General features: G+C 35.4%; 3 protein-coding genes across 4 annotated transcripts; 2 read left to right on the top strand and 1 right to left on the bottom strand.

The window, feature by feature from the left end:
• Nucleotides 1–422: 422 nt before the first annotated feature.
• On the top strand, nucleotides 423–6,536 carry LOC108206577 (probable 3-hydroxyisobutyrate dehydrogenase, mitochondrial). Of its 2 annotated transcripts, none has more exons than XM_064088165.1 (10): nucleotides 423–616; nucleotides 1,132–1,220; nucleotides 1,687–1,806; nucleotides 2,403–2,569; nucleotides 3,181–3,248; nucleotides 3,466–3,561; nucleotides 4,186–4,328; nucleotides 4,937–5,021; nucleotides 5,668–5,747; nucleotides 6,291–6,536. In XM_064088165.1, the coding sequence occupies exons 1-10, from the start codon at nucleotides 509–511 to the stop codon at nucleotides 6,376–6,378; spliced, it is 1,044 nt and encodes a 347-aa protein (XP_063944235.1). In that variant the 5' UTR covers nucleotides 423–508; the 3' UTR covers nucleotides 6,379–6,536. The 2 variants fall into 2 exon arrangements, with proteins under 2 accessions (XP_063944235.1, XP_017232410.1); XM_017376921.2 differs by having other exon boundaries at nucleotides 424–616; nucleotides 1,687–1,801; nucleotides 2,419–2,569.
• Nucleotides 6,537–7,799: 1,263 nt separating this feature from the next.
• Nucleotides 7,800–11,572, bottom strand: LOC108208299 (probable phospholipid-transporting ATPase 4). The gene has a single exon (XM_017378816.2). It carries the CDS (start codon nucleotides 11,479–11,481, stop codon nucleotides 7,867–7,869), a length of 3,615 nt encoding a protein of 1,204 aa, XP_017234305.1. The 5' UTR covers nucleotides 11,482–11,572; the 3' UTR covers nucleotides 7,800–7,866.
• A 2,720-nt stretch (nucleotides 11,573–14,292) lies between these two features.
• Nucleotides 14,293–15,334, top strand: LOC108208051 (putative germin-like protein 2-1). The gene is made up of 2 exons (XM_017378526.2): nucleotides 14,293–14,520; nucleotides 14,622–15,334. The coding sequence occupies exons 1-2, from the start codon at nucleotides 14,391–14,393 to the stop codon at nucleotides 15,158–15,160; spliced, it is 669 nt and encodes a 222-aa protein (XP_017234015.1). The 5' UTR covers nucleotides 14,293–14,390; the 3' UTR covers nucleotides 15,161–15,334.
• Nucleotides 15,335–15,389: the final 55 nt, after the last annotated feature.

Below are 15,389 nucleotides of genomic sequence, written 5' to 3'. Positions count from 1 at the left end.
CATTGATGTCTCACGCGGATAGTAAATTAGTTGGAACATACTTTGAAAAGCAAAAAAGTATATTATTAAGAATATATTTATTCTATTTCAATATATAATTTTAAATTTCTTTAAAATAATAAAAAAAGTTTTTCAATATTTAATCAAATATCGGTGAATTTAAATTGCTAACATGGTGGGAGTAACATAAAAGCAGTGTTATAAAAAGCAGAAATCAGACTTAGTCGGTGAAGTTACGGAACAAAAATTAATCGGAGATTAATTGAATTGATCGGAAATAACAAGGATTAATCGATGATTAATCGTGATTAATCACCTACTTTTAGAGCATAAAAGAATAATAATTTGGGAACAGAGGTTTGGTGGGGTCCACTTGTGACAAGAATCCCATGAAAGCTATACATACACACGAGTACAAAACTTCTGATAATTGCTCCCCTGCCAACTCTAGCACTCTGCTAAAATAAGTTGTTACAAACTCTGCTACTAGTACCCAAAAGCCAGAAGAATGACAATTTACAGAGTGCGATCGAAACTGCTATCTATTTGTAATGTCATCTCATCTTCTTCATTCGCTAGATTCTCCACTTCTTCTCATATCCCACCTCTGCTACAAGTGAGTCTCTCTCTCTCTCTCTCTCTCTCTCTCTCTCTCTCTCTCTCTCTCTCTCTCTCTCTCTCTCTCTCTCTCTCTCTCTCTCTCTCTCTCTCTCTCTCTCTCTTCTTTCTTTGATAAATTGTTTGTTTTGAGTTCAATGTGTTTGTTACTTTTAGTTAGTTTTATGGACTGGGTTTTATGATTTTGCTATAATGTGAAATGGGTTCTCTGTAATTATTTGCGGGCTTGTCTCTTTTTTGCTTTAACTGAATTGAACTTATCATCAGTTTACACGAATTTTGATTTTTTGGATCAAAATTTGATTTGTAGGAATTAAGAATCATTGTGATCTTTTGAATTTATGGTTTATTTACTATTGCTATGTTAATGAAGGAGTTTGGTGATTTTTTTGTTTGTTTGTAATTTAACATGATTTCTAGCTTGCTTTTTGTGGATGATGATTTTATTTCTATTAACAGTTTGACGTTTCGTTACATAAAATTGAAATATGTTCATTTGTTCTTATATAACAGAGAATTGGATTTGTTGGGCTTGGGAACATGGGTGCTCGGATGGCTAATAATTTGATCAAGGCAGGATATGATGTTGCTGTTCATGATGTGTAAAGTCCTCAACTCTCTATATAACATTTACGGAAGTAATCAACTAATCATTATATGGAGTTCATCCAGAGTTCACCTCTATTTGTTTTGGTTTTACAATATGTTATGAATTATGTCATATTATATTTGAGTGATTACACCGAGATCAGATGCAACTTGCAAGCAACAAGTTGCTTCGTTAGTCATTTCTGGATGACAAAACCAATCCTCATATTGACAAAATCTGTAGACCCTAATATATTTTGTACCATAAATCCTTAATTCACATTGTATTGGAACTACGACAATACCTAATCCAATGCAAAATATTATACATGGATGTTGTTATCTTCTCCTGATTATGCAAATGACAGACTGAGTTCCTGGCATTACTATAATATAGTTGGTTCTTTTAAAGTTTAATGTGCTAAATTTCAATTGGTAAAAGATATGCTTATTATCTACCTTCCTTTCCATGTACATTAGCAATCCCAATGCCATGAAGTTGTTCTCGGATAGGGGAATTCTCACAAAAGAGTCACCATTTGAAGTTACCGAAGCAAGTGATGTTGTTATTACAATGTTGCCTTCTCCAAAACATGTAAGGTTTGATTCTATTTTTAATCTGTTGTCGGAAGCATGTTTAGGATCAAAAAGATTCATAGCAGAATAGAAGTTCTTTTTTTTTTTCCAGCTTTCTACACCTGTTAAGCTCTGTGTTATAGACATAATTTGATGCCTAGCTGCTAGAAAATGAAGCAATCTGCTCTACAGTTCCTTCGGGATCTGAGGCCCTGTATAATCATCAGTAACTTGGGCTAGACACCTTTAATCAAATATATATAATATCAGAACGAAACAAATCATTAAAATTGCTATTAAGCCTTATTTAGTCACAATATCATTTCTTGATAGCAATTTATATTTATATCAGAGTCATAGTTGCATTTTAGATACAAATGCAGGCATCCATATTTTCCAAGTACCCCTTAAGAATGAACAAAAGATAAACACTATTTATAAATATCTTATTTTTGAAGTTAATGAAATTCATAAGCATCGGCAGAATCAAATTTCGTGCAAACTTACTTCCATTTCTGGTGTTGCTTTTTAGAAACAACATTTAAAGCATAGTTGTCCTCCCAGATCTATTCATGTACAAAACTTATATGTTTGTGTTACAAAATTAAGAACAAGACTAGATTCTCATCTATACAGGTGTTGGATGTTTACGAGGGACCAAATGGTTTGCTTCAAGGTGGTAAACAGTCACGACCATGGTTATTTATAGATTCATCTACTATTGACCCCCAAACTTCGAGAAAGGTTTCTGAAGCTGTGTCTGATTGTTCCATGGAAGATAAGAAAGGTACAGCTAGTAACACCTATCTTAATGTCTTTGTTAGTCGTTCGAGATAGTGCACTAAACTCATATAATGCCAATTGTCTATGATATTATATATATATAAATGTTCATCAAACTGCCCACTGCCCGAACTGCAAAAGCACCTGCAACAGCACGGTTTTAAATTTTCGCACTGCAGTTGTGGTTTACATTTTATCCAAATTGTGCTGTGCGGTATGGTTTGAAATTACATTTATGCAGTTCAAAACGCAACACAAGTTCATATGGAGTAACAATAAGCTGAGAGTGGAATTTCAATCCGCAAACCATTGGCAACATGAAGCTACAAGTAAAACTGGCTTTGTCTTGTAAATCTTATGGTTCAGGTTATTTCCAGTTATGTATCTGAGAGTGTCCAATATCATAATCAGTAATTTCTTTGTCTTATTTACACGGCTTCAACATGTTGAATTGGAATGAGCAGCTAGTGTAGTATTAATTTCATGGAAATGATTGCCTTATATATTAGAAAGATAAAATCAATGTAATCGTGGTCTTTTTATGCATTGAGATGTGATTGTTTTACAGTTTCTATTAGTGTTGATTCAACAAAATAATGTGCATCTTACTTGCAGTATCTATGTTGGATGCTCCTGTATCTGGAGGTGTTATGGCTGCAGAGACTGCAACTCTGACTTTCATGGTATGTTTAGCAGATCATGATGGTTTATTCTTCCTGAAATTCATTTTAGCTGTAAAGACATTTAAGATCATTTCTTCTCTTTATGCACTCACAATTGGTCCTTGGTAAATCAGATTTTTAAATTTGGAACTTACCCAAGTCCTACATAATGCTCTTCTAGATCATAAAAGGTAATGCTTGAACAAAAACAGTTCTTAAGTACCTGTATGTCTTTCAGGTTGGTGGCTCAGAGGAAGCTTATCTGGCTGCAAAAACCTTGTTTCTCTCAATGGGAAAGAACACAGTATATTGTGGCCCAACAGGAACTGGTTCGGTATGTTCTTATGGCATCGATATGTCTAACTATTCCTTTTTTATTTTTTAATATTCTTTCTTACCAAGTTTTCCAAAATTGATTTTATTATGCTTCTAGTTAGTTATCTAGCATGCTATAGTTGAAACGCTCACATTTGATACTCATACTGCTATAGGTATACATGAATTAGAGTTAGTTGTAAGAACTTTCTGCTATGCACAGCACCTACTAGTCATAATGGTTTTTTTTTTTTGCATTACAAATTACTCCACTTGCACACCACAGGCATAAGCAAAAATAATTTGGAAGCACAAAACTTTTCAATTAAATAAAGAAAACAAATTATGCATGATGCTGTTCCACAAGGATTCACATTGACTCTCAGCCAAAAAAGAAAAGAAAAAACTTCTAATTTTTTAGAGGTATGGTGTTCAGCGTTTGTAGAAATCATGCATAAACATGATTGCATTATTTCTTTACTATTTACTTATAAAGTATGTACTTACTTTCTTCAGTGTGGTCACCTCTTAATTTGAAAATAATTAGTAACTTGGAGTACTAGATCTAAGATCATTTCTAGTTGTAATTTTCATTTTTAATAGTAGCACTGAAAAAAAATGTATTCATTTTTCAATTAATTAGGCAGCAAAAATCTGCAACAATTTGGCAATGGGTGTGAGTATGCTTGGGGTGTCTGAAGCTTTTGTTCTGGGACAGTCGCTGGGAATTCCAGCTGACACTTTAACAAAGATAATCAACTCTTCAAGCGCTCGCTGTTGGAGTAGGTACTCAATAATTGTTTGTACATGAGTTAACACTTCAAAATTACAATTCCTTCCATGAATTTGGTCATTATTTAGCCACCTACAGGTTCTTAACTCAAGGGTCTATTTTAGCATAAATTATTGTCAAGACTTGAGTGGTTTTGGCTGCAATGGGGATCAATTACTAATACAGTAAATATAATTACAATGCAATTACTCCCCTTTACAGGGCATAGATGTTTTGCCGTCTTGCTACATTATTTGAATAAACTACTGGATGAGATGTAGGATACTGTAGTTTAGATTAAACAAGATCATATCACATGATTATTTTGAATGCTGGAATGGGGTTTGGGGGGGGGGGGGGGGGGGGGGGGGGGGACGAGGCTGACTAGGTACTTTTGAAAGCTTGCGTAATGGTCTATAATGTTACACCTAAAACTGGTTTAAGAATGTCAATGCAATATTTTAATTCTGTTTGTTCCTTGTATTCTTGCATGGAACTGAGGTTATAAATTGTAATGGTTTCATTATAATTTTTTAGCAACATAAGGGTTTCTTTAAATTCTATCTGGTCACATTATTGTTTAGGAAAGTTTATTGTTTAAATACATTTTTTCGAATGGCAGTGATTCTTATAATCCAGTGCCTGGAGTAATGGAAGGGGTGCCCGCTTCAAGGAAATATGATGGTGGATTTTCATCTAAGCTGATGGTAAGTAGATAAAACCCATATATTTCATTTTCGCTTACTTTTCTTATACGCAGTAATTTCTGAAATAAGAGTCCTGTCCGCTCAAGTGGATGTCTGGATCCATATGACTGCATAACTAAATTCAAGATAGGCAAAGACAAGCTCAATAGAATAATGTATATTCTAATCACATCAGTTCTGATAATAATATCTTTCCCTGTAGTTCAAATTTCATTTTTATTGTCACAACTTTAATATCAGTGAATTTTCCTATTGCAAGTTATACATGATATTTAGTACTATACACTATATACACTCTTACCTTTACTAAAGTCGCGATGATGAGATCACTGCGACATAGTACTCAAGAAGAACACATTAGTTCTACATACGAAGAGGATACTGGTCAAGCACTGGTTGTGTATTCATGTAGCTCTCTCTCTCTCTCTCTCTTTTTCTGAAAGCAGATTAAAAGGATGTCGTTGGCCCTTGTATTGTCTGACCTTGATCTGTGTTTTCATGCCAGTACTTCTTGTTTGGTTGTCCTCAATTGTATACATTACTTGTGTATCTGAGACATACCTGATAGGCACAAGCAGTTCATTTCCAATATTTTGCAGTCTGTAGTTGTAACAAATATGTAATTGGCATTTTATACTTAACACAGGCGAAGGATTTGAAACTTGCTGCAGCATCAGCCCAGGAAAGTGGTCTTAAATGCCCATTGACACAGCAAGCAGAAACTATGTAAGCCATTATCCTGTTAATTGATCCATATTCTCAAGAATATGTAGTAAGAGTTGTTGACCATCAAACTTTTTCTTTAACTATATTTCTACTCAAATCAAGTAGGCAGATTAGGAAAACGAACTATAATAAAATCACTGCGTCGAGCTTCGTGGTTGCTTGTCATGGTAAAGTTTCCATTATTCAAACACAGTAATTATGGGTCAAATAATCTAGTCAGATGATATACTGTTTGGGAAGGCCTAAGCCACGGGTTCTACAATGTTTAATTTAACGAGTTTCTTTATGTCAATATTTAGTAAGACAAAGTAGTTATATGATGGTCCTTGTGGACATCCACTCTTGATAATAAGAATTCGCGGTCACTGGTCACATCTTGTTAAGCATATGTCATATAGTTTTTATTAAATCTCCACACTCGCATAAACTCCCCTTCATGAATTGGAAATCGTAAAGACTGCTCATAAGTTACAATTAGATGTTAAATTCAATATCATTATTTGTGTTAACCAAATATTGTCCTTACCTTATGATTTTTCCCAGATTCACAGAGCTGTGTGATGACGGTCATGCAATGAAAGATTTCTCATGTGTTTTCCGACATTACTATTCTGGCAAGGACGAGCTATAAATATATCACGCGGTATTGACAATGTAGGCTGGTTGCTTAGTCCGCTGCTGTAACATATGATGTTCCATTTGGGCAAATAATAAGCAGTTGTTAGCCCTTCTCTGATTACTAGGATATGAATTTATATTTCGATAATGATCTTACCACCTCTCTTTTGATGTTCCTTTGGATATGCTATGATGAGACTTGATAAAATTCAGAAATGGAAAAGAGAGAGCAAAGTAACGATGGTTTTGATTCGGGTAAAGGAATGAAAAATTGTATGATAATTAATTTTTAAATATTAAATAATATTAAAAGTGTCAAATCTATTTATGGTTATAATGTGATATATCTTATTATTTAAAAATTTCATTAATTTTTTAAATACTTTGAATTTTTGTTCATTATCAATAAATGTAATCTTGTGTATACATACCAGCTGTAACCAGAGAAAGAAGCTACAATTACAGGATCATACCAGTAGAGGCGAATTTGTTCAAATTCGATGCATTTAGATACAGGAGATTTTGATTTAATAAAAAGTAGGAGTGCAGGAGACAAGGAATCCCTTCTAATAATAACCAGATCTCTTGTGTGGAACAGCATAGCTTCGGCTTCTGGAGAACAACAACTCATTCTTGGCACAGCTGCTTTCCTCCTCAAATTCATAAGACCTGTCTTCCTCGATGGTTCCGATCCGTCCTAGCCCCATCACACTATGACACCTCACTTCCACGCTCTTCTCGGATTCCTTTTTGCTACCCGTGTTTCTTGCTGACATTGATCGCCTGATTCTTGGAACATCTTGATCATCGCTCATGTTTCTCTGTGGCCTTAAGTCGAATTTCCGGGGCAGTGGAGCAATGGGTGGCGCGGTGAAACCTACCTTCCCGTCAATGTTCACCATAGCATCAACATAAAAATCTCTTGCCCTTTTGAGAAATTTTTTCGGAGCACCAATGTAGTGGCTCAGCTTACTTTCGTGGCTCCTCTGACTCCTCATATTCTCTCACAGGCAAGAACCCGAGGAAAAAATGAAGGTTTTCACTTGAGAAGAACTAATCGAGTGCAGGAGATGGTGATCATTGGGTCATTAGCAGCGGATTTATAAGGGGTGCTTATTATTAGAATTTGACCTAATTTTTGTCTTGCAGAAAGAGATGTGATTAGAGTCTTCTGGGGATGTTGCAGATATATTGACTGTTCTCTGGGCACAACTGATCCATGAAAAAAACCAGAATTTTATTAAACTGCAAAGGACAATATTATGGATCTCTCTGCTAGAGAAAGTAATGAATACGTTAGAATTTGGTGTGATTTTTGGCTTATACATAAGATTCTGGTGCCAATAATGTCATTATGTCAACTGCAAATCTATTAGATAAACTTAAATCTCTGTACTTGTATAATTATATACATGATACAACCTTAATCTCCTGGTAAAAGTACCTCCTAATCATACAAAGAATTTAGACTGCTGAGTATGAAATTACAGTTGTATTTATTTCAAAGCATCTCTTGGGGAGCCAGATGCGCGCCTTTCTTCTGGATCCTACCTTTCAACTGCCTTATCTTTGCATCAACTCTTGCACTGAACCCAATCTTGGCGGTATGTCTTCCTTTTCGCCTTTCTCTTCTCCACATACGTCGATCAAGAACATCTTTCTTTAAGTACTTGATTTCTTGAATGATGTGATGATCCTCTGGCTGGAAAGATCTTAGCAATGAGGCATGTATGAAATAGGGAATTACGCTTGCCATGACGACTAAAAGAATGGTCATCCAGAATAGGGGTGTGGGTGCAAGAGTTTCTGTAAAGACTTGATAAGACCCTGTTGAAGTTTCAGGTAGAATTACCCCGTAGATTATAAGAAAACTGAACCAAACCACAATACTTCCCCATATAAAGCAATGCTGGATCCAGGTGAAGTGGCTGAGCAGTAAGGCAATCTGGGTGTTGACTGCACAGACAATGCAAGTAAACATAGTTGCACCGACGATACTCATATCGGGTGTCTGTCCTTCACTGCGATAGGGAGGATCAGAGAAAATGAAGATGGTGAGACAGAATATGACTACAGATGTATAGACTCCATTACACATCCACCCAATTATTCTGTACCATCCGAAGAACAAGTTTTTAGGGCCTTGCTGATATAATGCTGGAAATTCTAAGCAAATTTCGGAGGAGACATCTTGTTCCAGGACTCCAAGTGACATAACAGGCAATGATGTAACTGCAACATTATAAAGAATCATGTACCAATCATCATAAACTGAATTACCAGAAAAGGCGGTGCAGATTTCGTAGTAGAAGAGTGTGAGGCCGAATGCTATATTCTTATAGAAGAAGTAACAGATCATTTGAGCAATTCTCTTGTAGAACCAGTGACCATGGACCACAAGAAGTCTCTCCAGATATCTAAACTGTGCAATAGCAAAATCACTTGACATCACTGCTTGCATTCCTTCGACTCCGCTGATCCCAATGCCTATATCAGCTTCTTGAATCATTCCCACATCATTCGCGCCATCACCTATTGCCAAGGTTGTCTTTCCTGTCCCTTCTTTTACCAATCTAACCACAAGGGCTTTCTGCTTCGGAGACACCCTACAGCATATGACTGATGCACAAGCAACTGCTAATTTTAAGAATTGAGTCTTCAATTCCTCATCTAAAGCATAAGTCAGAGCTTTCCCATCTATAATCAAAGCATATGCAGCATCTGGGTCTGTTTCTTCCTTCATCATACGACTACCGTCTGTAATTTGCATCAAAATATCAGACTTTGTGTTTTGCACTGATTCATTAGCAAGCATGTCTTTGGTAGATATACAAATCTGATGCATTCCTTGCCTTAACAGGCTGCATGAAAATCCTATGTTGATTGCAGTTTCCATTTTGTCCCCTGTCAACACCCATATCTTGAGACCTGCTTGCGCGAGACTATCAATACATTGAGGAACTCCTTGCTGAAGTTTGTCCTCCACTGCACTAGCACCAACAAGAATAAGCTCTCTCTCCATTTTGTCAGATAAGTCCTCGAGCACATCATCCCTGTCGCTTGATACCGAGTTCTTTGCTTTCTGAAACTCACTATTCCAGGATCTATATTCATCCTCATCCAGCTTTTTATACGCAAAAACGAGTGTACGTAGGCCACCTTCACCATAGTCATTTAGATGTTTTGTTGTAGCCTTTTCATATGTTCTTCCCTTGTCTGACAATCTATCAAAAATAATTGTGTCTGCACCTTTGCAGAACAGAAAAATCTCTTCCTTGTCATCACGAACAATGACAGTCATTCGCTTTCTTTTACTTGTAAATTCCAAGATATTGAGAATCTTGAAATCTCGTTCCACTGGTTCTGGAGAAGAAGGATCTGCCTCACGCACAGTTACGCTTCCTTGAGTTCTTTTGATAAACTCAAACCCGAATTCTCTTGCTGCAACCAGAAAGGCTCCTTCATCAGGGGACTCTGCTTCGTAGTTGTATTCCCCTGTTTCATGATTCTCCTCAGGAATCGCAGTCTGGCACACTGCAAGTACTCGAAAAAATAGAAAATGAACATCAGGATTAGGCAATTTCCACCAACAACGACTGGTAAGACGGTTATCCTCAAAGCTAAAACCCTTGATGCGACGTTTATGATCCTGATCGTTAGAGGTAACTACTGTCTCCAACTCCACTTCTTCCTCATAGGTACTGTCTTCACTAGAGAAGTGATCAAAATCCTCAGCATCAAGATCCATAGACATCTTCCTGACAGCAGCTGCTTCTACTTCACTGGCGCCTTGTCCATATGGAATCCCCGCAATAGAACATTTGAGAAAGTCCATCTGGTTGCATGTCAAAGTACCTGTTTTGTCGGATAAAATTGTGTCAACCTGTCCTAACTCCTCATTCAAATTTGATGTCCTTGCGAGAGCTGGAGTCTCCGTCTCTTCATGGTACATATGCATATCCTGGTTGATGAAGCTAGCTTGCAAGACTTTAACAATTTCAATTGAAACGTAAAGTGATATAGGTATCAGATATCCATAGAGGATCAAAGCAGTGATCAGATGGTAGAAACCTGATACGGTGGGTTTGTCAGGATTATATAAATCTTTATTATCTGGTGCATGTAAGTACCACCAGTCCGGCATCTTATACTTTGTCATATAGGCAAATCCGGATGAGCTAACGAGTGAGACAACCACTAGGACGCTGAAGAGAATGTAGATAATTTTATCCATTTTTCTCTCTATCCGGCTTCTCTTAGAAGGGGATCTTGTTGAGTTCTGCATTACTTTGGTATCATGACCAGTGAAAATCACTACTCCATACACGTAGGATGTATTCCTGAGCTTAGAATCCCGTAGAAGAATCTGACTTGGATCAATAGGGTAAATCTTCTTATCATATTCAAAATTTCCCACAAAAGTGTAAAGACTAGGGTTAGGATCTTCACATTTAATGGTTGCCTTGAAATCTTGAAAAGATGCATCATTATCTAAATCCAAGGTCACGTCCATTGCTCTTTTCACTTTCAGGTTTGTTTCCCCATCTAAATTCATTGTTTCAACATAACAAATTCCATCATCATAATTAGATGACAGAAGCAGCAAATCTGCAGGGAAAAAAGTATCTTTTTCCACCTTGACAACATCACCAACCTTAATCTTCTTCCAAGGCTGAGTTTCAAATGAACCATTAGCATTATAAACAAGTGCTGGTCTCATGTTAACTTTCCAATCTTGTAACATCCTCTGCCAGTCTTCAAGTAACTCCTTGACCATACTGAGGCCAACGACGAATGCCAGTGGCGCAATGGCGCTGATAGGATTGTAAGGTCCATATGGCGTAACAGAGAGAATTGCAGCAATCAAGAAGTATATGTTGGCCACGCGGTTAAATTGCTCAAAGAGTGCAATTGGCAGGAACGTGAGAGCATTGTATTTCGTCGTCGATGTGCTATTATTCCGGTATTTATAAAGTAGAGGCTGGTTGCACATGACCACTCTGGAGAATCCAGGCCCCTGCAATTCATCAAACTCCACTGATTTTTTCGGAGCATTGGTGCATGAAAATGTGTACAGGCTGCTCCTTAACCTCGCCCTTATTTTTCCGTGCCCCATTGATACCCAATATCATACAAATTCCAACAGTATTACCCTCTTAGGCACAGTAAAATATTGATCTCTTCCAATAACAAATAAATAAACAAAAAAAATGAAAATTTCTGGAGAGGAGGAACCTAGAGATCTTAAATCAAAACTGACCCCTAGTGATCCCTCTCCACAACATGTTTAGCCCTATACTTTAGAGGTAAATCTGTACATGGGAAGGGATTTTAGCTTGTGGATGATATAATCATCATATATATATTTCAAAAATACGAGAAGCGAAAATTCATACTGGTAATTATCTAGGTCAGATGTACAGGAACATGTAAAAAAAAGTTTAGAAAGAGAAGGAGCAATATTGCAATGCGATAGAACACAACATCCAAAGTACGTACAGGGCTTTGACAGGATTTCACGGGACATGTATTGTACATGTTTTACTAAAATCAAGCTGCGACACAAGTTGTTCTGCATGGTTTCTATAATCTTATTTGTCTGCATGGTTCCTGTTATCTTATTTTAGTATGGTAATGATACATCAGTATTTGAGGATCATGTATTTGATCACCGTTAATTAATATATGATCTTCAAACAGTTTTAAAGCTATTTTTTAATTTAATATGAAGAATGAAATTATTTACAGCAGGCCACAAAATTATTTAAGTACATGCGACACCAGTTAAGTGATAGAGATCAGCTTAAGTTAAATTATTTACTTTTATCTAAATCAGATTAAAATTTGTTCTATTGGAATACTATTTCAAGCAAATATGTGATCATGTAATTATATGCTATATAGACCAACAAAATTAAAAGCTAAAATGTTTAAACATATGTTGAGAAATGAGAGCCTACAAAATTTTCCCCAGCATTAACGAACGAAGAGACAATGACGAATTACTAGTTAAAAATTATGCGGCCCAAATAATTTACTATGTTCGAAGAAGCTAGCACGAACAATAAGCAAGAGCAGTGTTTTAGTTATAAATAGTAATTTCAAATTACGTAAAGATTCTCTTATTAAAATTAATATTGAAAATAAAATGATTGTTGACCGGTCAAGAAGATTTGTACTATAAATTGTTTTCCTTTTTAAATCTCTAAAATTATTTATAATTTCCAAATGTGCTCTTTTGTCCTTTCTTTTTAGTATTAGCCTTTCTGTTATAGATTAGTCACATTTACACTCTACATATATCTTCCATCAGACCAACATGGTAGATAGATATTCATCTAATTCTAACTAATACCTAATTAGACGTACTAAGCAGTGGCTGATCCTAAACGTAGCTACTACAAAACACGAAAAAATATACCAGTAGGTACAAAAGTTAAAAGAACACTGTACATGACTTTACCAACTGCATGAAAAGATAAACATGTTTGAATTGTCCCAAATTTTATCTTGAATTTTCTTTTGTGAGACAAAATTACAGCATTTTAAATTTAATTATTAGGTACTTCTGTGTATTACAGTTTCTTTTGAATGAGGATAACTTTGATTGAATTTATATATTATATATATGAATAAAACTAATAGTTTTTATTATACAAAATTTTAATATATAATATTTATAATTAATAACATGTATAGAGTACTGGATAAAAATTTAATTTAATCAAACAACGCCATTAATTAATGGAGTTGGCGCCCTAATTGAGAGACAGGGTCTACATACATACTCCCTCCATCCCAAATTAGATGATCTAAAAAAATTTATCCCAAAATAGTTGAGTCTCTTTATTTTCAATGTACTTTTATCAATAATCTTCCATCCTTACTCTTTTTTATTTATCATTTCCAATGCACTTTCTAACTAATAGTACTCCCTCCATCCCATTTTAAGTGTCCACTTTGCAAATTTCACACATCTTAAGAAACAATTGATGTAATGTTTTTTTCATTATCTTCACACATTTATTCACCTTGATTTTTATAAATATTAATTACGTATAGCACCACTCCTATTGTGTATTTGACCTTTCTTCATACTGTAACTAGTTGGTTGTATTTAATGTTATATTGGAACTAGTAAAAAATTGCATGGGTTAAAGAGTATGACACATATTTTGGGATTTTTTTTTTTGGCAAAGTGGACACTTAAAATGGGATGGAGGGAGTACTATAGAAAGTCAAAACAATTAATATAGGCAGAGATGGAAAAATGAAAAATGAACAATCATTTAATACCTTCTTAGTATGTGTGAAATAAGCAAAAGGCTCATCTAATTTGGGAGGGAGTATTATACTGATCTCGTACCTTCCTTTAACAAGTTCAACTAACATCTTTTGACAAATCTAACTAACCACTCTATATAATATTGGTTTATAAAGAAAATAGTTTAAGTGCAATCTATAAAATAAAGTAAATTAATATGATATTTAATAACAGCACACATGCAACACCCAAGCATAGGAAAATTTATTAATGTATATGAAATAAGATTACTTTAAAAAATAAGATATTTTTATAATTATTAAGATCATTTATTCTAATAAATATGAATGAATAATTACAAAAATAATAGAGTAACAGTTATGAAACATGCATAAAAAAATCACGTTTGTTTTCTTTAAAAAAAAAATCACGTTTGTTCGTGCCAAAAAACTTACCCAAGGTTGTTATATCGATTGTTTTACCACTTCAGAGTTGATCATTCATCAGTTACGATGAATATAAAATAATATGCAGTTCTACTACTTCCAGATGTAAAGTTTATGTCAACAATTAAATTAGACTCATTCTCAATTTCAGACTAGGTCGGCTAGTGAAGCATTTTTTTAAGGAAAAATTCTCTATATAAACCCTTAACAATATCCATAGATCTTCACAACTCTCTCTGCAGCATTTGTTCTCTAGCTTATCATTTTATTCAATTTATTTATAGATATTATATATTCTAAACCAAAAGTTCGAAGATGATTTCTTCATTCGCCTCAAAAACTCTTTTCATATGTTTCATTATTAGCACTATGACTTGCTTTGTTGCTTTGGCCACTGATAATAATCCTCTTCAGGATTTCTGTGTTGCTGATGCTAACAGCCCAGGTATTGTATATGCATGCTTTAACATTTTTAACTGCATTTTTCTCTTCTCTTTTCATGCATACTTCAAAGTATATACTTGACAAATATACTTGTTGTTTCAGTGTTGGTTAATGGACTAGTGTGTAAGGACCCCAAGGTTGTAACTGAAAACGACTTCTTTACAAGCGGACTGAACATAGCCGGTGACACGTCAAAAAATCTGGTGGGATCAAACGTAACAACAGTTAATGTTGCCAGAATTCCTGGACTCAACACTCTCGGCATTTCTCTTGTTCGTATCGACTTTGCACCATGGGGAATCAATGCTCCACACACCCATCCTCGTGCTACTGAAATTCTGACCGTCATAAAAGGTACACTGCGGGTGGGATTTGTGACCTCAAATACAGAAAATCGTCACATCACCAAAGTCCTGAATGAAGGAGATGTGTTTGTGTTCCCAGAAGGTCTTATACATTATCAGCAAAACATTGGACATGATAATGCAGTAGTGATTGCGGCTCTTAGCAGCCAGAACCCCGGGGTTATCACCATTGCAAATGCTGTATTCGGAGCCAATCCTGATATATCGGCTGACATTCTTGCCAAGGCATTCCAGCTAAACAAAAACACAGTCAAACAATTGCAGGCACGATTTTAAGCAGATGAACATTCTGGATTCGTCGAATAGTGTGTTATGGCTGTTGAGCCATTTTTCAATTATTGTTTAGTTTTATTTGTAATTGTTGCTTTGTCTACTCTTTGTATGGCAATATGCTTACTGTATCAAGCATAAATAAAAACCTCAGGTGACTGCGGTCGTTTTGTTTGTCTAGTCAAATCTGAACACTTCAAAGTAATAATCTCAATACTTAAATTACTTAGCTGCG

The sequence above is a fragment of the Daucus carota genome, chromosome 2, assembly GCF_001625215.2.
Source record: "Daucus carota subsp. sativus chromosome 2, DH1 v3.0, whole genome shotgun sequence".
Classification (NCBI taxonomy): Eukaryota; Viridiplantae; Streptophyta; class Magnoliopsida; order Apiales; family Apiaceae; genus Daucus; species Daucus carota.
The sequence above is the reverse complement of the archived record's forward strand: the minus strand, read 5'-3'. Positions and strand labels throughout refer to the sequence as shown.